General features: G+C 60.3%; 7 protein-coding genes across 7 annotated transcripts; 3 read left to right on the forward strand and 4 right to left on the reverse strand.

The window, feature by feature from the left end:
- Nucleotides 1-371: 371 nt before the first annotated feature.
- Nucleotides 372-1,434, reverse strand: PLICBS_008600 (uncharacterized protein; the record flags this gene model as incomplete). Its single annotated transcript, XM_018323866.2, has 2 exons — nt 372-772; nt 843-1,434. 2 exons carry the CDS (start codon nt 1,432-1,434, stop codon nt 372-374), a joined length of 993 nt encoding a protein of 330 aa, XP_018177045.2.
- A 5,677-nt stretch (nt 1,435-7,111) lies between these two features.
- On the forward strand, nt 7,112-12,629 carry PLICBS_008601 (guanine nucleotide exchange factor lte1; the record flags this gene model as incomplete). Its single annotated transcript, XM_018323862.2, has 2 exons — nt 7,112-7,527; nt 7,649-12,629. The coding sequence occupies 2 exons, from the start codon at nt 7,112-7,114 to the stop codon at nt 12,627-12,629; spliced, it is 5,397 nt and encodes a 1,798-aa protein (XP_018177041.2).
- A 1,198-nt stretch (nt 12,630-13,827) lies between these two features.
- Nucleotides 13,828-14,875, reverse strand: PLICBS_008602 (40S ribosomal protein uS2; the record flags this gene model as incomplete). Its single annotated transcript, XM_018323861.2, has 3 exons — nt 13,828-14,081; nt 14,161-14,609; nt 14,706-14,875. 3 exons carry the CDS (start codon nt 14,873-14,875, stop codon nt 13,828-13,830), a joined length of 873 nt encoding a protein of 290 aa, XP_018177040.1.
- A 391-nt stretch (nt 14,876-15,266) lies between these two features.
- On the forward strand, nt 15,267-16,292 carry PLICBS_008603 (mitochondrial 37S ribosomal protein uS15m; the record flags this gene model as incomplete). The annotated part of the gene is made up of 2 exons (XM_018323860.2): nt 15,267-15,312; nt 15,376-16,292. 2 exons carry the CDS (start codon nt 15,267-15,269, stop codon nt 16,290-16,292), a joined length of 963 nt encoding a protein of 320 aa, XP_018177039.2.
- A 197-nt stretch (nt 16,293-16,489) lies between these two features.
- On the reverse strand, nt 16,490-17,752 carry PLICBS_008604 (H(+)-transporting V0 sector ATPase subunit d; the record flags this gene model as incomplete). Its single annotated transcript, XM_018323859.2, has 4 exons — nt 16,490-16,576; nt 16,633-17,519; nt 17,574-17,662; nt 17,721-17,752. The coding sequence occupies 4 exons, from the start codon at nt 17,750-17,752 to the stop codon at nt 16,490-16,492; spliced, it is 1,095 nt and encodes a 364-aa protein (XP_018177038.1).
- Nucleotides 17,753-18,356: 604 nt separating this feature from the next.
- Nucleotides 18,357-20,320, forward strand: PLICBS_008605 (nucleolar protein 58; the record flags this gene model as incomplete). The annotated part of the gene is made up of 3 exons (XM_018323858.2): nt 18,357-18,391; nt 18,500-18,589; nt 18,652-20,320. The coding sequence occupies 3 exons, from the start codon at nt 18,357-18,359 to the stop codon at nt 20,318-20,320; spliced, it is 1,794 nt and encodes a 597-aa protein (XP_018177037.1).
- Nucleotides 20,321-21,353: 1,033 nt separating this feature from the next.
- On the reverse strand, nt 21,354-22,552 carry PLICBS_008606 (uncharacterized protein; the record flags this gene model as incomplete). Its single annotated transcript, XM_018323857.2, has 3 exons — nt 21,354-21,647; nt 21,717-22,300; nt 22,369-22,552. The coding sequence occupies 3 exons, from the start codon at nt 22,550-22,552 to the stop codon at nt 21,354-21,356; spliced, it is 1,062 nt and encodes a 353-aa protein (XP_018177036.1).
- Between the last annotated feature and the right edge of the window lie 121 nt (nt 22,553-22,673).

Below are 22,673 nucleotides of genomic sequence, written 5' to 3' on the forward strand. Positions count from 1 at the left end.
ACAGGTATCAGATAGACGGTAATCAGAGTCGATAACGGCGATAACCCTCAAAGGGTAGTCCTGCTCATTGCTATTTCCGGCTTCCTCGGTGACGGAGGTCCTCGATCACGAGCCAGCCATGTTGACGACGAGACTCGAAACGCACGAACGATCTGGGCCTGAGATGCTCTACTTGCAGCCCGTGGGCCAGGCCCATCGACTACTCGTTTCTAGCCCAATCTCCTCAGCTATAGCGAGAAAGCGCCAGTCACATTTTGCAGGATGCATGAAGGGCATGGTAGGCACGGCTAGTTCTTCGCCCTGATCTTTACATGTGTCTAAGACGCGCCGCAGTCAGGTCCTCACTGGCTCCCTCTCAAAAGCGCGGGCACCTAGTTCCTCTTTCGCAGCATGGCCTCCATCTTGGCAGAGTTTTCCGCAGCAACGTCCCCCATCACCTGGAAGCGATCGAGCATCGTCTCCGTCTCGAGCGCCCGGTTGATGGCGTCGCGGTCCCACGTATTGACGCGATCCCCGGCGAGGCCCCTCGGGTCGGCGTTGGAGGCGTCTCGCTCGAACCACTTCCGACGGCCCTTTTGCTCCTCGGTCGGGCTCTGGGTCTGGTAGGCTGCCTTGAGCTTCTCCCAGCCCTGCGTGCTGCCCACGTCTTCGGCCACGTAGTGCCCGGAGCCGTCGAGGCAGATGAAGTCGGGCGTGGCGTCGGCGCGGCCCAGGATGGTCATGTAGTGCTCCCAGTTGTCGCCAAAGTCGTAGGTGTAGACCATTTTGTGGCCTGGTTCAATGGTTAGAATAAGAGTGGTGATGGTGGGTGGGGTTGTTAGTGATGTATACGAAGTGCATACCTTGGAACCGTGCGTCGTCAAACATCTCAAACAACTTAAACTTGTCGGCCTTCTTCTCAGTAGTGTTGGGATGCCGCCTCATCCCCTCATGCATGCGATCGATGCCCGAGAACATGGTCTGCTCCACGGGGTCGACAACGCGAAGCACATACTCCCTCGGCGTGGACGCCGGCGGGAGCCCCCTGCCCGTCGGCCCCGCGGCCATGCGCCTGTTGATGAAGCCCATGATGTCGTCGTCCTCGCGGTACGCGGGGTCCACGACGGCGAAGTCGAACGAGTGCGTCGTGGCCCAGCCAAACGCCGTCTGCAGCGCCATGTGCAGCATGTAGAAGACGGCGTGCGAGGGGCACGACAGCGTGCGCGTCACGGGCGGGCTCGCGATGTCGTCCGGGCTGAGGTGGAACTTGACGATGTAGTTGGGCCGGATGCAGCCCCGCTTGTGCGTCGGCCAGGCGGCCGTCTGGCACTCGGACGAGCAGTACTTGATCTTGCGGCATCGTGAGCACAGCCGGAGCGAGCTGGCGTCCGGGGGCGAGGGCGCCGACGAGCTCGTCGTGCAGGCGGCGTTGCCGCACTTGTCACTAGGTGCCATCCCGTCACAGTCCTGTCACACGGACGCTCACGCAATCAGAAGCCACGAAGCTGCTAGTGAGTGATTCTGTTCCTCTCAAAAGGCGTGATTGAGACGTTTCTGACGTTGCGCGGAATAAGATGACGCGACGCTTTGTGCAAGAAAAAAGCAAAGAAAGAGGAAGTCAAGACACGATCAGGAGAAGGTGAGGACTGATTGCCGGGGGTTCAATATTAGGTTCACCAGGACCCCTGGCATTCTTATGCCACATGGCCTGGTGCGAGGCATGCAAACGGTGGGAACGCCCGCCAGGCATCATATAAATGCCCTGTGTTAACTGCTGGATTCAAGGCTTGATTCACGGGTCGATTGACTGCCGGGTCCACTGGTAGATTGACTGCGAGATTGACAACTTGACTGACCAGCGGGTCGAGTTTCGAACTGACTGCTACAGTCACGTCTGGGCTGACTGCCGGATTGACTTCCAATTGCCATATTCACTGCTGGGCGGATGACGGGACGGGCTGCTAAACTGACTGTTGGAGTGACTGGTGAATTGGCTGTTGCATTCACTGGTGGACTGAATCCACAGCGTTTGCGTTGATGCCCTCCTGACTGCCAGCCTCGCTGTGCGCGGGATTAACTTCACAATACCTAGCTATATGACATATCAGCCGATTCATCAAGCAGTCCCAAGAGTCAATCTGGCAGCCAGTCGAACAATCAACCTGTCGGGCAAAGTAGTTGGTAAGAATAGTGCTATTCGTAAAGCCAACTTTTGCTACATAGTTGTAAAGCCGTCCTACGCTTTTCTCGGCCACGCCACACCGCCATGCTGCGCCAGCGATTTTTATTGTGCAGGCATGGGACGACAGCGGCGTTCTGCTTATTGCTAGGAATTTGCTACTGTTCCTACCTTTACTGACATTGCTGCTGTTACTGACGTTGCTGTCGTTACCGACGTTGCTGCCGTTGCTGCCGTCGCTTCTCTGGCTGCCGCTGGCTGCCGTTGCTGCTGCGGTATTGGCGATCTCTATTATGTACGCCCTAGCAAGAAAAAGTCGGCTCTACGAAGCACTACTCCTTCGTAAAACCAAATGCGTTAATTGAGGTGGCTGGGGGCGGCACTTCGAAAGGACAACCGCCCTTGAGCCCCAGCGGCATTGTGAACCCAGGGACCCGGTGAGCTGGGTCTCCAAGGTGTGACGTACGCTGCATCATCGGACTAGTCTTCCCGGTGCAGATGCTTGTGGGCACGAGGCACGCAGGGCAGGGCAGGCAAGGGTCGAGCCACCTCAAGCATCCAAGCAAAAAGGAAGAAGGCAGGGTGAGAGTGAGACCTTGTGCAGCCTCGACGGCGAGAGAGGGAAGCCGGCGATTGGATACCGCACAGCACTGGTCTTCTGCAGCGGCACAGGCCGTGCATGCTCGTGGTACGAGTGTCGCAAGTGTTTCTTGGAGCTACGAGTGCTGCTACTAGCAAAGTTGGCGGGCACCGGCGGGGTGGGATACTGTTGCCGTGAATGGTGGTGTGGAGACGCGGAATGGGGTCACGGTGAGGGCGAGTCCATCCTCGCTTGGATGGTCGACGGCGAGAGACACAGCGGAAGGACGGATATGGCGATGTCTTGCGACGCCATGGTGGGGTTCTGTCACGGGACGGTCCAGGTTGGACGTGCCGTGACGGTCCGAGAGTCGACGAAAGCTGCTGTCGGGTCGGAGAGGTCGGCGGACGAGCAGCTTCGGGGCCGATGACTGACAGAACACACGGACAGTCACGAAGAGCGGTGGAAGGAGGGGACACTGACAAACGCCCGCCCGGGCGGGAGCTGGAGTGGGATACTATTAGCGGGCGGCGGGTCGGGGCGGGCCAGCAGGAATGGGGGGGAGGGGAGGGGGGAGGAGGGGACGGCATGGACGAAGCTTGTGTAGCGGTGACGGCGGGAAGGCGGGCGGAGACTCGGTAGGTGGCTTGGAGTGAAGTGGAGTGTCATTGTCGTTGCCCATTGACAGCGGCGTTGATGCTCCGTCCCTTCGTACTCTGTGCAATGGGTGCCGGTACAGTACTGTACTGTACTGTCACAGTGACAGACGGCGGGATGGAGGGGGTTCGTGGGTTGAGGAAAGAGTTGAGATGAGCCTCGTCGGAGATCCGGGGAATATGGCGTTGGTATTATGAAGGACCGCCCCCTGTCATCAAACACGCATGCAGCCCGTATCATTGCCTCGGACGACAAGTAATACATAGTAATACTACGAGCATCATCTGCCAAGCCCAGCTAAATCACGAGAAGGATCGGACGCGTGAGCCACTGTAGAAAGCAAACATGGCCCGATGCGGCCTCTGCATGCGACCGCATGCCGGCAGACGCTCCCCCTTTGCCGGGCCCAGAGCCAGCCAGGCAGCGACGGGAAATGGCACCCTGTCTGTCCCGCTGGAAAGGGCATGATGCGGTCGGTGATGGCTGGCGCATGGAGTCGCGGACCAACCAACCCCCAAGCACCCCCCCTGGGTCGGAAGGGGATAGCAATGCAATGGCAGCCGAGCCCAGGTCCAGCCCAGCCTAGGGTCGTCCGTGCACGGGCCGGGCATGACAGGGCGGTCCATGCACTGCCGAATGCTGCTGCAGAGTCGACGAACCGGGCGACCCGACAGGCGGCGCGGCTCCCGCTGGCGCTGGCGTTGGCGTTGGCGTTTGTGTGTACTGATTGAGCTGACAGACAGCCTTCGTTTGTCCGGGCGTGAGTGCGTGCATCTCCTATCTGCCTCCGCCATGGCAGCATGATTGCTCATCACCCCATCTCCGACCAACAAACAGGCACAACCGACGAAAAGACGCACATGCGACGTCCGCAGGATTGGCGCCGCCTCACCCAAGCAGGGGGGGCGCAGCGACCGGTCCCATTCCCTCGGGTCCGGACGGAGCGCCGGCAACGAAGCCGCGAGACGAGGCGGGGGGCGCCAGGCAGAGGCAACGGCAGGGATGACGGGTAAAAAGACCTGGGCTGACGATGGGGATCCGCGCAGGCGACGCCCGGAACAAGACGCCGCCGCCGCTGCTGCCGCCCAGCCAGGGACTTTTTAGCACGGGTCCAGACGAGGGCCGCATCCTTGCTTGCGATGATGAGATGTTTGCGCGTGTGTGCGTGCCCGTCGTAATCCGTAGCAAACCCTTGGCGCTGCCATCCTGGGCCCCCGGTTGGTGATCGCTGCATGCAGCAGCATCGAGACGTGGGATGGGCAGCGAGGCCAACCGTTCCGCCGGGGCCCGCGTAACAAATGCACCACCTTTGGGACGTTGGCCGCGTGTGAGGCCCGCGGCAGTCGCTTCGCGGGCCGTCCGTGCTCGTGCCCGGTTGCCCTCCTAGCCGATCGTCAACAGCTCCTTATCGCCGTGGGCCTGCGAAAGGGGGGTTGCGTGCCCAACAACACGCCGGTGATCAAAGCCGCCCAGGCGTCGCAGGCACATTGCAGGAAATACGTAGTACGTTGCTTGGCACGCACTCCTCCGTGCTCCGTAATACAAATCCGCGAGCTTTGTCGAATTAGTTACGGGGTTTGCGATTCTTGGCCCCGGAGCGGCGTCGACGTCACGCGCGGCGAATCGGCCTGCGCCCGCCTGCCTGTCAGATGTCAGAAACAAAGCCCTCAGTTATTAAGAGGCTGCGTGCGTGCGTCCCGCCGCCGGCAAAGCAGCCGGGCGGACGGGGCACCCGGAAGGGGGGGGCCAAAGGGGGGTCCGTCGTCGTCGTGGTCGTACGAGCCGGTGTCCAAGTGGCTTCGATTTTGCTGCAGACGCGAAGCGGCCGTCTGGCGGCGGCGGCGGCGGCGGCGGTGGTGGAGGCACGGTCGCCAAGCTAAGCGCGAGGCAGCACGCAGACGCATTTATCACGCGTGAAAGTGCCCCCCGGGGGTTGATTTGCAGAGGCTGGACGGCACGGTCGGTTGTTGACTTTCGGTTCGCCTCGCTCGGTGGGCAGATGGCTGGATCGCAGATGCGCGGAGCACCGGCGATTTGCTTGCCCGGGGGGGAGGGACGGGGACCCTTGCCCTGCGGCGCAGCGATAGGCTTCCGTCTCTGGGCCTGTCGTCGTCGTCGTCGTCCTCGGCAGGCAGGGCAAAAGTATGCGTTTTGTCGGTACTAACGTAGGCGGTGCGGACCAGTTCTCTGGAATTCCATCATGCGCAAGCAGGCAGGCAGGCAGGCAGGCAGGCGGCGGGTAGGCCGGCCGTGAGGTGCTTGACCGGGGCGGAGCACCCCAATTGGAACTGTCTAGCCGGAATTTGGGACAATGCAGCGCAGCGTATCTATCATGCGCGACTAATACGGACAGCCCCGTGACTACGGGCAAGACTCTGAGGCCCTCACCCTCATTCAATCTTGTTCGCAGCCCAGCCCAGCCCAGCCAGCCGGGCCCGGCGCGGCGCGATCCAGCCCTGGGAGAGGTAAGGACGACGACACCGACCAGCCAAATGCCCTGTCGCAGCTCATCGCGGGACGCGCGACCCGCCCAAGAAGGTCACCAAGACAGTCACCGCCAAGGTCCGGCCGCGCTGGGATGAGCTGCACCTCGAGGCGCTAAGGGGGGCCGCCATCTCGCGCTGCTGCAGCCCGGGGCACAGTGGAGTCCAGACCACCAGACCACCCCGGGCCCCCCAGCGAGGCCGGGTGGGGTCCCATGAGCTTCAATCCAGTTCAATGGGGAGGGCCTGGGCCAGTGGAGGGCACGCGCTGGAGCCAACAGCTCGGTTCGGTGCGGTGCGGGCCCACTGAGCTGCACCGCACTGGGCTGGGCTGGGCTGGGCTGGGCTGCCCCAGGGCTCTCTGCTCTGAGAGACGATGCTTTCCCAAGGTCGGGGCGAGGTTGGCTGGGCGGGCGCCTGTGCGCGAGCTGCACCTGAGGCGCAAGGAGAAACCCTGGAACAGGAAAAAAAAAAAACGTGACGGGAGCTTCTGGCCACCACTGCAGCGCCGCAGGCCCCCGGGCAATCTCGTCCAAGTTTGACATCCATTGATGGCATGTCGGCCACCCCCAGAAGCAGCCCGCGCCACCACCTCCCGTCCCTCACCCATCTGTAGGTCGCCCGCCCCAGCAGGCGCTGCCCGCCACACGCGCTGCCGATGAGCCAGTCCAGCCAGACATCCAGCCAGCCAGCCAGCGGACGGCCGCCGCCACCACCACCACCTCCCACAGAGACTCCGTCCATCCACCCGCCGTCACTTCCACCCCATCATCCTTCCCGCCCTCCTGCGCTCTAGCTCCCAAGCGAATCTGTCCCCAGCTGTCGTCGATACGTCTCCGCCTCGCCCGACCGTCCTCTGGGCGCACCTTTCGCCAAATTCGACCACCACGCCTCGCTCCCCGTCTGTTCCTCGACTCGCGCTGCGATTCATGACGATTCCTCGATAGCGGGCGACGCGACCCGTCCCTGCATGGCGTCTGGAAATACGGGTACGTGCTCCATAAGTGCCTGTCCATCTTCAGCCTCGCGCGCATCTCTGGCCCGTTGCTTGCGCGCAGCGACCGATCGACCTGCTCGTTGGGCCTCCTCAAACACCTGTCTGGCGGGTGCAGCCCAGCGGCCGTCTTTGCTTCTTCCTCCCTGTTGTGTCTCGGGCCATGCTAAGGCGACATCCCCGACAGCATCAACCGCGTCGAGCAACCGAGCTCTGGCCTGACGTAGCCATCGTCGGCCATGGACGCCGTTGACGCACACCAACCTGGCAAGCCGCCTGGCTCCGGCATCGCCGCGTCGCCGCCCCTGCGAAACGATTCCACACGTACCGCCGCGTCGCTGAGGCGTCCCACGGCGGACGCGAGGCCCAAGAGGCTAGGCAGCTCGGCCAGCAGGGCCGCTGCATCGTCGCCGAAACTGTCCTCCGCCAGACTGCCCGCCAGAATTGCGACTGCGAATCGCGCGGCCGCGACGACCGGGAAGCCCCTGCTCCCAGCCACGGAGCGGCTCTCGCACGAAGAAAAGGCCCTGCCCCGGGTCGGGCGGGAGGCCGAGGCAGACAAGGATGATGTCGCCCCAGACGGCACCTCGGCTGGTCGCGAAGGTCGGCAGTTTGCGGTCGCCAACGTGGGCAACAATGGGAGAATCTATTTGAGGTACGTGGGTTTGACTCGCCTCCTTCTGGAATGCCGTTGGGTGGTCTGCGGGGTGAAATAGGGTCTTGGGCGTTTGGCTTTCGGGAGCGGTCCGGTTGGAATGCTGACTTCCTCGTGGCAGGCCTACGGTTCGTCCTGCTCACCAACGCTACCCGCAGCCTAACTTTGTCTTCCCCGTGACGCCTCCGGGCGCTGGCGGGCTAGACCAATCGATTCAGGGCAAAGCAAAGGACGCAAAAGATATCAGGGCAGTGAAACCGCTCGAGCTGGACTTTAGCCAATGGACACCGACACCGACTGCATCGCCTCTGGGTGGAGAGAAGCAGTACTTCCCAGACGCTCGAAGCCTCAACCACCCCACGAGGCCACGACGGGCCATGTCAGACACCACAGTGCAGGAGTACAACGCTGCCACAGATTCGGACAAGGACACGTTCAGGGTGATCATCTCGAGACCGACGGGCGAGGAGCAGCGACCGCGCACCATGGACGACCTGGACGCCGCTTCGGGGCCCCTCTTGAACATCAACATACCATCGTGGCGTATTGGCACGCCCAGGTTCACCTTGAGAGGCACACCCATCTTACGCGGATCGTCGTATGCCCCCACCGAGGACGTCAGATCCAGCAGCGTCTCGCTGCTGAACCCTTCCCCCAAGGATCACAGCTTGCGCTTGCCCGAACCGGGGCCGCGAGGGCTGGGTGTCCTCGCGGCTGAGCCTCCACGAATACGAGTACCGTCGCAGCAAAACCCGCCGGAGCCGCCGCCCTCGCCCAAGCCCTCTCCTCCACCCGTACGGGATACTTACATGTCCACCCACTTGGTCATCGAACCTGCCATGTTCACCAAGCTGACGTTCAAGCCCGCTTGTGATGACCGCTCCATTGTTCGATATTCCCCCACCGGCGCGGTGACGGCAGCGACTCCGCCGCGCTTGGTTGCCGAGATCACGTCCCCCAGTTTTCTCGACTACGAGCTGATATCCGACTTCTTCCTCACCTACAGAGCCTTCTTGGAGCCTGCCAGTCTGCTTCGTATGCTCGTCGCACGGTTGAGATGGGCTTTGTCGCGCAAGGATGAGCGAGGGATGATCGTTCGGGTGCGGACTTTCGTTGCCGTGCGCCATTGGATCCTGAACTACTTCACCGACGATTTCATATTCGACTACGACCTGCGCGTGACGTTCTGCACCCTGCTCAACGAGTTCGTCGAGGAGGTGTCGCAGGACCAGTCCTCGCGCAAGGTTCAGCTGAAGATCCTGGCCGAGCTCAAAAAGTGCTGGAGACGCATCTGCGCCCAGTACTGGGATGGCCCGGAATTCGACGACTCCCTCGGGCCGGAGGTCCCCATCTCGCCAGGCGGCGTGGCCGGGGATGCGGAAGCCGAGCGGGGAGACACGGACGCGGCGCAGCTGAATGCCTCCCGACCAATGCCTAAAGTCCCTACGGGTACCGGGCCAACAACATTCTACATTGATGCTCCGCAGATCCCGCCCGCTGGAGACTTTGTCCTCCCAGGAAATCGACCCGGCACTCCAGAGAATAGAGTGAGCGATGGAACTGATTGGGAGGAAGCGGCGGGCTCACCCCTCAGCATGGCCAGCATGGACATTGTCTCGTGCTCGTTTCCCAGCAAAAGCCTCAAGGCCCTCAATCCCAGTGCCTCACAGCTCATGGCAGCACATCCAGTCCCGACGACGTCCACCACCGTTGGGGCCGCACAAGTGGCAACGACACCAAAGGCCCTCACAGGCAAACGCGTGCGACCGGCTCAGACCCACAAGCGTAACAACAGCATCAGCGACTCGCTGCGAGATCATGGCTCTGACAGATCTTCGTCCCACGACCAGGACATTTCGACGCTGCTGCCCTCAGCCGGGAGCCTGGTCCGCGGCAACCTGCTACCCCCGGCTCAGGCCTACGTTGACTATGAGCCGTACGGGCCATACAGCAGCAACAACCGGCAGACAACCATTTTCCAGCCCAGCAGTCGCGAGCTTCCCAAAATTAGGAACGTGGGCGGTGCTATGTCGGGGACCGGGATGAGGAAACTCATCGGTAGCGTCCGCCGAGCCATACGTGCTCGGGGTGGAGGCGTCTCTCCTACAGAAGGCCATTTCATGACCATCGCTCCCGTGGGCCCTCGTGGCGCTACCACGAACCGGCTTCCGGGCACTGCCGTTGTGCCCCTGGGCCGCCCCAGGAACCATGTAGGTCGACCGCCGGTCCGCATCGATCTCCTCGGAGCGGAAGTGGCCGAAGATTTCAAGAAGGCTGTTCGCGAAGAGGAAGCAGCTGCCCAGGCCGAGGCACAACGCCTAGAGTTGGACGCGCCGCCCAAGTCTGCACCACCGTACGGAGGGCACCCGGATTACTCGGCTGCTCTGATGGAGTCGAGCACCTTTGATGGGTTTTCCCATGTTCAGAAGCCGCGACCAGTCAGTGACATGGGAATCACCATCGGCAGCAAGTCAATCGTCATCGTCGACGACACCGTTCCATTTGAGATGGCTCCGGCTCCGGGGCATTATCCGACCGCAGCGAACCCATCTATCGACACGTTCGCAGATGCGTTCATGGCCAGTGCCGCGGACCCTACGCCGCCTAACACCCCCCCTTCCAACTCTGTGCGAGGGAACACGCCACGGAGATCGTCGTTTCTCCTCAACCAGCATGTCAGAAGTCCGTTGATGCAAGATGCTCTGCCTCCTTTCATCCCAGACTTGGCGACACTCGAGGGGAGACAGAGCACACGAGCCTCGGAGGATCTACCCCGTCCATCTCTGTCCACGTCGCGTCGGGCAAGACGCCCGCCCGTGAGCGGAGGAACCTTTCGAATGCATAAGAAGAGTCACTCCAAAGGGACTCCTCAGTCCCTCAACTCGATCATGCATCGCAACTACAGCTCAATTGGCAGCGGCAGCGTGCTTCCCGCGACCGTGCTCAGCTTCGACGCAACGACGGATTCAGGGGCTTCCGTGACTGACGCAGGTTCCGAGGTTCCCATGCCAGCCCCGCTTCATGTTCTACGGAGGCGTCCCGGAGGAGATCTTCGGGCCGCGAACCACGTCGCGGATCTTGACAGAACGTCGCTCCGGAGGTCTCGATCTGTGGGCTCGCTCGCAGCCTACACGGACTCTATCCGCAGCTCTTATTTGCTCGATACACGTCCCGATTCTGCTGGAAACACGAACTCGTTTTCGCCAAGAGCGCAATTGGGCCACGACGGAACCTTCTCCGTCGGTCAACTTGCCGACAAGCAGCCCACCAAGCGGGACTTATCACTTTTCAGCACTCACTCATCTAAACCCATTATGCGCCCTTCGTTCGAGGCGGAGGCTCAGAAGCTAGCGCAGATCCCGGATGACGACGACGACGGAGGCATCGAGTCCGCACTGGCGAAACTCGAGGGGAAATACGACAAGAAGACCTTCAAGCGGTCAGTGGAAGTGAAGATGCCTTCCCCTGTCGCGGAGGACGTTGAAGAGACGTTTGACAAGGATGCGAATCTCGATGACCTGGATGCTCTGCGGCAAGAGAAGCATGAGAAACGACACCTGCACATCATCGATGGTCCACCTGATACCGTGGTTGAGCAAGCGCCGGAGCCGGTAGATTCAGTACCCCCAAAGGAAGTCAAGCCCACGCCACGCAAGGAGATGAAGTCGTTTCTTTCCGTTGGCTCTCAGGAGTCCTATTGCTCTATCCCTCTGCTTGACAGGGATTTGACAGACGGCGCCCGAAGCAGAATCGGAACGATGGAGTGGACTGACAGGTCCGTTCTGAGGGGCTCCGATGACAGCGACTCGCTGGTCGAGGTGGAGCGGAACCCAGAAGCCGCCGACGCAGAACCCGGAAAGCACCTGTCCTTCGACCTGGTCGAGAAGACTGCCAGTATCGAGAGAATCAAGCCCGGAGAGCTTGCGCCCTCGGAAACCAAAACCCAGTCGTTCCTAGACGACGCCAGCGCGAACGGCACCGACCTGTCCTCGGAACTCTCTGTTGACGACATTGAAGGCGGGGACTCGGACAATGACTTGTTTGGGAAATATAAGTCTCCCAACCACCTGCGCGGGCCCTCGGCCACGTCAAGGACGTCCACGCACCAGATGACCTTGGTTCAGGCCCTTGCCATGGCGCCCGACCCTTCCAAGAAGCAGAATGCTCACGAAGGCCAAAATGCCTCGGCGCAACCGTTGCTCCCTTCACCAGAGCTGACGCCAACCCTTCCACAGGGCCACGAGCCTTCATCACCTGACCTGGTAGGGCCCAGCGATTCCAACCCCTCAGACGCATTGCCCGGATTCGGCAACATCCGAAAGTACTCGGTTCACCTGCCCTTCATCTTGGCATTCGATTCGGACATTCTCGCCCAGCAGTTCACTCTGATCGAGAAGGACGCGCTGAACGAAATTGACTGGAAAGAACTGATAGATATGAACTGGAAGAACGCCGCTAGGAGCGACTCTCGTTCTTGGGTGCACTACCTACAGAACAGCGAGGCACAGGGCGTCGAGGTGGTGATCGCGCGGTTCAACATCATGGTCAAATGGGCCATTTCCGAGATCGTCCTCACTCAACACATCGAGGAGCGCGCCCGATGTATCATCAAGCTCATCCACATTGCCTCTCACTGCCGACGGTACCGCAACTTCGCGACGCTGGCCCAGCTGGCCATTGCGCTGTCTAGCAACGACGTATCTCGCCTGACACAGACATGGAAGCTGGTGCCTGCGCATGATATCAAGACACTCAACAGTCTAGAGGCCCTGGTGACGCCGAGCCGGAACTTTCACGCCATCCGGGCAGAGATGGAGATGGGCTCCGATGCAGGATGCATTCCGTTTGTGGGCATTTACACTCACGACCTGCTGTACAATGCTCAGCGGCCTTCGGAGATTGCAAGCTCTCCCACGACGGCACCGCTGGTTAATTTTGAGCGCTGTCGCATCGCTGCTGCCGTCGTCAAGACGCTTCTCCGCCTTCTGGAAGCGAGCACGAGATACGCCTTTGTTCCCATCGAGGGAATCACCGAACGCTGCCTTTGGGTCGGAGCTTTGAACGATGAAGAAATCAGACGCCATTCTGAAAGCCTTGAATAGGCAGAGCTAGCCACTGCTCAACGCTCTTGTCACGCCTCCAAGGAAACTCACAATACCCATGATTTGCAACTGCACCAACACCATACGTCCGCTCTTTAGCCACGGCTCTGGCTCCTTTGTCGAATAACCGTGCATTGTCCTCAGTTACATTTTCGACCCGGAAGATAACTGGATACACCATGATAGCACAAACCCGCTTACGGCTCATCACAGTCTCCTTTGTCGCCGCATGCATTCGTCCTTGATGCGATTACGGAGTTGAGGCCATGACTACACTTCAATGCGAAATATCTTCGTTCATCAGCACACACACAACACGCACGCGAGGCGAGGACATTACACCCACAGATACCCAATATAGGGAGTTACATGCAGCGCAGCACATTTTATTTTTCTGGCTTATTTTGGTTTTTACTCTTTTCTGTTGGACCTTTAAGGATGAGGTCTCGTTGATACCAGGGAGCGATGGGGCGAAGGCGCCACCGGTGGGATTAGACGGCGCTAGGCTGGCAGCATCACGATATGCAATGGATTTTTAGCCCTGTTCCTGTACGTGTGGGTGGGTAGGTGTTGGATTTGAGCTGCGGTTGGGGCCTTCTTTGACGTCGCCGCGTTGATCCAACATGGGATCCTACCATGTACACTCCAGTCAGGCTGGTAATAAAACAAGGGGCATGGAGCCTCTGGTGACCTTGTACAGGCTGCCTTTATGATACTAAATCGTCATGGCTGGACAGTGAGTGAGTGAATGCGGAGTGAGATGAGCTCAATTAACACGGGACGCAGACCGAAGCACACGTAAATGGGAGACGGAGAAGTGGGTATGGTACTTTTTCGGTCTTTTTATGAGTTTGTCTCACTCGGAATAGCTAAGAGCTTCACGCAACGGAAAATGCCTAAGGAAAACCATGGCGGGGCAACGGTCAAGTCCACCCCTTTGGCTGACACAGGGCTTTCCCTCTTCCTCGCTAAGAACAGCAATGTACACACTCCTGATGAGGCCAATCAAGGACTTCAGCAAAAGCACAATCGCCGCCAAGGCAAGGCCGAGTATCTTTCCCTCATAAGTGCCACCAAGTCGACCAGGGCCTCCAAAGGCAGCAGAACCTGCAAGCCTGGGGAACGCCTCCGATGACCCGTAACCAATTCACCACTGCACGTTGTCGCCAGCCGAAGAGCCGTTGTCGGGACCGGGTTCCTACCACTGGGTCTCCTTGGAGGCCTCGGCGGCCCACTCGGTGGTCTGGCCGGCGGCAGCCCACTCGCCGCCCTCGGCACCGTCCCAGCCAGCGCCGGCGGTGGCGGCGCCGGTGAAGCCAGCGGCGGGAGCAGCGTCCCAGTCGCCACCGGCGGCGGCGGTGCCGGTCTCGATGGCGGCGGGGCCCTCCTCGTCGACGCCAGGAGCCTTCTCCTCCTCGACCTTCTCCTCGGCCTCGGCCTCGGGGTCACGGTCTGTCGCCAACGGGGTCAGCATTGAAACACTCTACTACCTTGTTGGGGGTTCAGTGAGCAAGCAGCAGCAGCAACATACAGAAGTACAGATCGGGCATGACGTCCCAGGGGGTCTCGCGGTTGTAGATGGTGCCGCGGAGGCGGAGGACCTCACGGGCGAGCAGCCACCAGACGGTGCCGATGGCGTGGCGACCCTTGTTGTTGGTGGGGATGGCAACGTCGACGTACTCGGTGGGGGAGTCGGTGTCGCAGAGGGCGATGACGGGGATGTTGACGTAGCTGGCCTCCTTGATAGCCTGGGCGTCGGTGCGGGGGTCGGTGACGATGATCAGGCGGGGCTCCTTGAAGGAGCGGGTGATGTAGTTGGTGAAGCTACCGGGGGTGAAGCGACCGGCGATGGACGAGGCGCCGGTGTGGGCGGCGAACTTGAGGACAGCGCGCTGGCCGTAGGGACGGGCAGAGATGACGCAAATGTCGGCCGGGTTGTCGATGGCGACGATGATGCGGGCGGCGAGGACAATCTTCTCCCTGGAGCGCGAAACACCGTTAACAATTGTTCCCCCCTCGACGGTGCTTCTACCGCCCATTGACTCTGGATCCTTCTTGTCGCGGAGGGCTACCTACCAGGTCTTGCCAATGTTGATCACGTTGACACCGTCGGCGCGAGTCTTCCACAGGTAAGGCTCCATGTGCACCTGGAGGTTCTTGCTGCCGAGGTGAGACTGCGCAGCCAGGAGCATCTCAATGTCCTGGCTGGTGGCGTTGAGGACGGAGGGCAGGTTGGAGGGCGCCATCTTGACTGGATGTTTTCTTCCTTTGGGGGAGGTAGGAAAATCAGATGGGGGTGAGAGAGAAGGAGGATGTCGTGCAGGAAGCAGTCGCAAAAAGTTCGCGAGGGTGGTTGAAGCGCTTCGCAAAACCCGAAAATGTGTGGGTGGGTGCGAAGCCCTGAACCCGCTTACACCGTTTGGGGCTAGCGCGAGAGCGTGAGGTCGGCGTTGCTGATCCAACACGTGATGTGTCACGCTAGGCCTTTCCGGGCGATGCGCTCAGACGACGGGCTGCCCAGCGTGGACCGGCCGTCAAGCCGGGCCGGGGAAATTTTGAGGGTCAGGTTGTTAGAAGGCTAGCCAGCCCGTTCTGCGAAGCTCACGATCACGACATCTGCTTCGCAGGCTATCGACCATGCCTCCCAGATTAGAGGCGCTGCAGCGCCTCGGCACCGTCAGCCGTAAGAATGCCCGCTCCAATGCCTACCGAGAGGCGTTACCCGCGGCTAACTCATCCATCCCAGTGTGCCTACGGCCGGCGACGCGGCCATCGCCTCCCAACTTCCTCCCCGTCGTCCAGACGGCCAACCTGTCGATGCGCGAGAAGAAGCGCAAGGCCAAGCAAGACCCGTACAAGTGGGCGCAGGCGCAGCAGCGCAAGAACGCCAACCTCAAGCGGCGGGAGGAGCTGCAGAAGCAGCGCGACGCGGCCTGGGGCGACCCCGTATGGGGCACGACGACGCCCTTCCTCGAGTCGCTCGACGCGGCCGGCCAGGACAAGGACAGCGCCAGCGGGGTGCCGCGCGACGCGAGCGGCAACCTGCTCGGCAAGCCGCGCGACCTGCCCACCGCCCCGGGCCTGCGCAACCACTTCCTCACCGATGCCGAGCTCGACGATGCCGCGAGGCACGCCTACGCCCTGACCAAGCCCATGGTCGGCGTCGTCGAGTCCCAGATGGACCCGGCCACCGAGGAGGAGCGGAAGAAGCTGCACGACCAGAAGCACTACAAGGCCCTCGACGCCCTGCGGAGGATAACGTCGCTCCGCAACGGCAGCGCCCGGGACCGCTTCCACGCAAACGTCCGGCGCATCATCGACGAGTTTGGCCGCCACAAGACGGACAAGTTCCTCACGCCCAAGCCGCAGTCCATCTCGCCAAACACCACCCCCATGCCCGGCCGGTCGGGCCCCGACACCGGCAGCTCCGAGGTGCAAATCGCGATCCTGACCGCCAAGATCAGGGCACTGGGCAAGGCCCTCGAGACCAACAGGGGCTACAAGGACGTACACAACAAGAGGAATCTGAGACTGTTGTTGCACCGCCGCCAGAAGCTGCTCGCATACATGGAGCGCAAGGAGCGCGGGAGCGAGAGGTGGACACACATGCTGGAGAAGCTGGGGCTGACGCCCGCCACGTGGAAGGGCCAAATCGACCTGTAGTAGCGCTGTAGAATACTCTGTTCTGTATGTACAATATCATCAAGCCATCCGAGGACGAGCGAATGCGTCCGCACCGCTCTTCTGTGCCCTCCGCCATTTACGCCGAATACATAAGACCCTGCCGCAGGAAATTTATGACTTGAGGGTGTGCTATACTACACGCATGCTGACAACAATTAGACGAGAACCAAAGGGGCTCATGAGAAGACGCTGATGAAGTTTCCGATGCGGTCCTTCTGGTTCTGTGCTATGCACTCGGCGATCCAGGTGATGTTGCGAATCTCCTGCTTGGTGTTAGCGGCCGTCACAAACGCTGAGTGAAGGGGGTTGTTGGACGCACCTGTTCTCTCAGCTTTACCCAGGCATACACAATGGCATACGTGAACTGCCGCGTAAAGGCGCTCTTGGAAATCTCCATCTCCTTCTGGTAGAACATGTCCTCGAGGGTCTTGCCGTCGGAGGAGCCGCCACCCATGTTGCCTGGACCGGATGATCCGCCGAGTGAGGCGGCATCAAAGAACGTCTTGTAGTCGTGAACACCATCAACGGCCAGACGTACGCCCTCTGGGTCCTCTGCGCGGGAGAGCATCAAGGTTCCCTCGGGGTAGAGCTTACCGAAGTTGGGGTACAGCTTCTTACGGTCTGCCTTGCTCAGCTCGGTGCCGAAGGAGTTGAGGGTAATGTTGATGGCTCGTCGGTCGGCCTCGAACTCGAGAATCTCGGACATGACTTCAGCGGTGGGGGAGCCGGCCATGTCAGGATGGGTGTTGACGAAGTTGTAAAAGTCCTCGAGGTAGTTCTTGTACAGAGTGTTGCGCACAATCTCGATGTTGAGCTCGTCGAGGTCCTGGTGGCTCAAGCTGCCCTTAAAGTAGGGTGCGAGAGGCGTCTCGATGAGCACACTGTTGTAAAGCTCCTCGATGTTGGTTGCGACGCAGAGGACGGGCATGGTCTCGAACCAGCCGAGGGGATGGCATCTCTCGAGCAGCTCGCGAGTGTCGCGTTCGTGCAGCGTGCCCGTGATGAGCAGGGCAACGTTGTCAATCATGTAGCCATAAGTGACGTAGTCCATAAAGGTCGCCAGCGAGCCGACAGCATTGGCGCGGACATAGCGAAACTCGGAGATGAGCTTGTCGGTCGTCTTGGAGGCGAGGCTGGACGTGGACGGGTTTGGGGGTAGCGAGGCGAGGAAGTCGCCGTACGCAGGGCCGAGCTGGAGCTTGAGATCTGCGCGAACATCAGTAAAGTCGCCGAGTATCGTCGCGGTCCATTCGAACGTACCGTCAATCGTCTCGCATTGCGTCAGGTTGTTGTATGCCGGGCTGGTCAGCAGGCTGTTCCGATAGCCACGGACAATGCCTTCGACGTAACTGTGTTGCGTCAGCCGAGCGAGCTCGAGGGGGGGGAGCTGCGGGCGCGAGCACTGACCCGTTGTTCACGTTGAAGAAGAGGCCCTCCATCTTGCTAGCCGTGCAGCTTTGGCTGTGCGAGGACCGAGAAAGACAAGCCGAGACGCGACAACCCGTGTTGCGTGCGTCGACGATGGATGGCGGATGCGAGCGAGTGGGTGGAATGGATGGGACGTCGTCGAAGCCGGCGGGAGACGTCGGCCAGCCTCAGTCTGTCCTGTCGGGGCTTGCCAGTGCTGCAAGCACGGCCCCAGCGGCCAAACCAGGCTCATCAGCGCCGAAGAGCAACACCGGCCACAGCACCAGCCACGGGAGGCTGGCCTCCACGTGAGACCGGTACGTACCTCGAGGGTCTGGGACTCTGGCCTGGTGGGGTCGCGCAGCGCCGGAATTTCTGTAGCGCCGGGGCCCGGCGCCAAAAAAGCAGAGTTTCCTCCTGCAACAGCGACCCTTCACACCGAACACACGGCAGAGGGCAAGTGCTGCCGTCCAAAAATTTTGGGTGGAGCCTGCAGCTTTCTCTCATCCTCTCTGCTGAAAAATTTCCTGCAACTCCATCGCGCCTGCGCACAACACCCTCCATTGCGCCCACGAGAGGAAGTCGAAGCCCAATCGATCCGCGCAAGATCCCCGGAGGGACTCACGACTGCCCGACATGTCTCTCTTTGTTCTTGCCGAGACGCCTGCGGGGTGAGTTGTGCCTGCCGCCCGCAATTGCAATTGCAACGTGCAGTTGCGGTCCCCAATCCTCTCCCCAACTCTTCCCAGTGCAATGTGCTAACAATAAGTCAACAATAGCTACGGCCTGTTCAAGGCCGCCGACAAGAAACTCTTCAAGAACGATGACCTCGCCGCCGAGCTCGGCCGTCCCGAGAAGCTTGTCGAAATGTGAGCAAGATCCCAGCAGTGGCAGAAATGGGCACATGACTGACGAGCGTTCCTTGTCGTAGGCTCAAGTTGAAGAAGTTTGTCAAGTTCGACAGCGCCGCCATGGCCCTCGAGGAAGCGGCGTCGCTCAAGGACGGAAAAGTCCCCACGCTGCTCAACTCCCTGCTCGAGGACCTCAAGGCCGAGAAGAAGGCCTCGCTGGCCGTCGCCGACACCAAGCTCGGCACCGCCATCTCCAACCTGCCCCAGCTCAACATTTCGCCCGTCTCGGGTTCCAACACCATGGACGTCTTCCGTGGCATCCGAGAGCACCTCCCTTCCCTGATTCCGGGCTTGCTGCAAGAGAACGTGGACCGCATGGCCCTGGGTCTCTCTCACTCCATCTCCCGCCACAAGCTCAAGTTCTCCGTCGACAAGATCGACTCCATGATCATCCAGGCCATTCGCCTGATCGATGACATGGACAAGGAGCTCAACGTCTTCGCCATGCGCACCAAGGAGTGGTACGGCTGGCACTTCCCCGAGCTGGCCAAGATCCTCAACGACAACCTGGCCTATGCCCGCCTTATCATCACCGCCGGCTTCCGAACGAACATTTCCGAGACCGACCTTTCAGAGATCCTCCCCGAATCCACCGAAGAGGCCGTCAAGAAGGCCGCCGAGATCAGCATGGGCACGGAGATCACCGAGGACGATCTGGCCAACATCACGGCTCTGGCGGAGCAGGTCATCCAGTACACCGAGTACCGAGCGCAGCTGTCTTCGTACCTCGAGAGCCGCATGCGCGCCATCGCCCCCAACCTGACTGCTCTGGTTGGCTACTTGGTCGGTGCCAGGCTCATCGCTCACGCTGGCTCTCTCATGAACCTGGCCAAGGCCCCTGGTTCCACGATCCAGATTCTCGGCGCCGAGAAGGCCCTCTTCCGCGCCCTCAAGACCAAGCACGACACTCCCAAGTACGGTATTCTCTACCACTCGTCCCTCATCGGCCAGGCCACGGGACGCAACAAGGGCAAGATCGCCCGTATGCTTGCTGCCAAGACTGCTCTTGGTCTGCGTGTCGACGCCCTTGACAACAATGACGAGGAAGACGAGGACCAGCGCGCCATTCTCGGCCTCAGCAACCGCATCAAGCTGGAGAACCACCTACGCCGGCTGGAGGGCAAGCCCCTTCTCCCCAAGGGCACCAACGTTGGCCCCACTGGCGAGATCCAGGCCCCCGGACAGTTCACCCTCAAGGAAACTCGCCGGTACAATGTTGATGCTGACGGCGTCAACGGCGAGGACGGCAAGAAGTCCAAGGGAAAGAAGGCCCTCATCCAAGAAGTCGACGAGGAGTCTGACGATGAGATGAAGGACGCCGAGGATGAGTCGGATGATGAGGACGCCGCCACCCCTGCCAAGTCCAATGTTGCCAAGCTGTCCAAGGCCGAGTATGAGCGCCTGGCCGCTCTTGCCGGTCTGTCGGTCAAGAAGTTCAAGCGAAAGTACGAGCGCGGTGATGTCCAGCTTGGTGCCGATGGCAACCCCAAGGTTTTCAGCAAGAAGGAGATCAAGAAGATGCGCAAGGCTGAGGCCAACGGTACCCCCGTCAAGTCGGCAACGCCTGTCAAGGCAGAGCCCGCGTCAGAGAAGAAGAAGAAGCGCAAGCACGAGGACGACGATGAGGATGCCGCCGAATCGAAGAAGGACAAGAAGCAAAAGAAGAAGAAGCGCCACTCGGAAGCCTAATTGAAAACGTTGGGGAAGGGTTGCGGTCTCGCCCCCCGCGGGAGGCGGACCACAGGACCACACAAAGCCTGCAATTCGTTCTGCAATGTGTAGATATATGGCGATACCTGCGATTTCCGAGGAGGGGAATCTTTTCTGGGCGTCTTTTTTTTGTTGAGCCGATTTCCTGGCCGGCGTTTGAGGGAGGGACATTCGAGGCATCTGGCGTGTAGGGCTGTTTCTTGATTTTGGATGCTCATCCACGTCGAAGTAGTCGGTGGACAGTTTGCCGGAACTGGCAAGCTGCTTCGGGGCAGATGATGGAGGTTGACAGGCACCAATGGTGTATGAAATGAATGTGTTCAAAAAAGCATGCATCCTTACATCGCGCGACTGTCGGGTGATTGGCCTTTGCTAACGTTACGATGTCGAGAGTTCAATGGCGCCCGGCACACTTCTTGGCTTGTGCGCAAATGTGGATTTCCGGGATCCGCGATTGATAGGCAGCACAAGGCGAGTTGCGTGGCATTAACAGGATACAAGTCTAAACAATTGTACAGCTGCCCCGGGTCCTTCCAGTGAGCGATTAGGGGTATCCATTGCGAAACCAACCAGCCAGCCTCTTGCATCTCATCCCTCGACCCCTCGTATCGCCGACGTCCATCCCTGGGTATCACATTTCTGTCGCCGAGTGTCATTATTCAGCCCCGTCGTCCCCCAGGACCGCTGCTCCTTGCGGCTCCACGCAGCATCAAGTCAAAGAAACACAGCGAGCCATTTTTTCAGGGCAAAGAAGAAAACAGTAAAAGAAGCATGAACGGCTTCGTCGTCGGGCAACGAATCCACTTGTCGATCAGTCGTGACATCGCGAGCGTGACGGTACGATGGACGTGATCTCCGGGGGTCTCGGGTAGGTATAGTCAAAGACGGTTGAAGACGACTCAGGCAGTCTGCAGCCAAACTGGCGTTCGAAATCAAGTAGACCACGCTAAGCCACCCGAAACCCCCAGAGTTAGCATTCCACAGTCACACTGTCACGGGATTGGCGCTTCGCTCAGAGGGTCTCCACGACGCGAGCGTTGATGGCCTGCTGCAAGCCAGGGTCCTGACCTCCAAAGTCATATTGCGCATGGCCGTCGTGGCCGGCGCCGCCAGCACCCGTGGCTTCGGAACTATGCTGAGCGGCCATGGCAGCGTTGAGGCTCTGGGAGCTGCTGCCGGGCAAGAAGATAACCTTGCTGTTAGCCGACTTGGCCATGGCCTGCATTGCCTCGAGGTAGCGGATCTGCATGGCGGGGGCAGAGCTGAGGATGTCGGCAGCCTGGCGCATCAACTTGGCGGATTCGACCTAGAGCGAGACGTGTCAGTTCTGGCAAACAACGAGGCAACGTGCTGGGAGGATGAGGGCGGCTCTTACTTCAGCCTTGGCGGCAATGATCTTGCTTTCACCAATACGCTTGCTCTGGGCAGCCATGGACAGCGACTCCTGCAACTCCTGGCTGAAAATGATGTCCTTGATGAGCATGCTCTCGACGGCGACACCCCAGCCTGCAGCAACATCTTCGATGATCTCGCCGATGGATTGGGCAATCTCTTCACGGCGCTCAATAACATCCTGGAGGACGCGTGCACCAACGACGTGGCGGAGCGTGGTCTGGGTGCGCTCCATAAGTGCCTGGCGGACGTTGGAAATGCCAAAGGCGGCCTTGTGCGGGGAGACGATGTGGTAGTAGATGACGGAAGTGAGTCGGAGGGTGACGTTGTCCTTGGTCATGCAGATCTGCTCGGGAACCTCGGCGGTCTGGATTTTGACGTCGATCTGAATAAGCCTTTCGCTGAGCGGGTTGATGCGAACCAAACCCGGGTCAACAGCCTTGTAGAAGCGACCGAACTTGGTGACGAGGCCGACATTGCCCTGATGGACATTCTTATACGGGTTCGGGCAACAGATGCAGCAGGGTATGGCGCCGAGGGTTCCCATCAAACCACCAAGCGTGTTGACTGTAATGCACAGATGAGCGACTGAGGGCTACGAGTCGGGGAGGCCCTTGAGTGTCTTAGGAACTTACCCATGCTACCGTACCACCCGCTGGGGTTACCATCGTCACCAACGATCGAGGCATAGCTGCGCTGGAGGTCCTCCTTCTTTGGTGGCTGAACGGTCATCTTGCCCTGGGGCTGGAAGCCGCCGCCGAAGCCGCCCTGTTCGCCAGGGGGCTTTGTGGTAGAGCTCTCGCCGTTGACAGCGGACATGATGGGCACCGTGGACGAAGTTGTGGATGCCAGTGTGGCGGCGACGGATCGCTATGTAGTTGCGGCTGCGGGCTCCCGCGAGGCGCGTATAAGTATGTCAAGTGGTGGACGGCTATCGGAG

Source organism: Purpureocillium lilacinum, assembly GCF_023168085.1.
Source record: "Purpureocillium lilacinum CBS 284.36 DNA, scaffold_6, whole genome shotgun sequence".
NCBI classification, from domain to species: Eukaryota; Fungi; Ascomycota; class Sordariomycetes; order Hypocreales; family Ophiocordycipitaceae; genus Purpureocillium; species Purpureocillium lilacinum.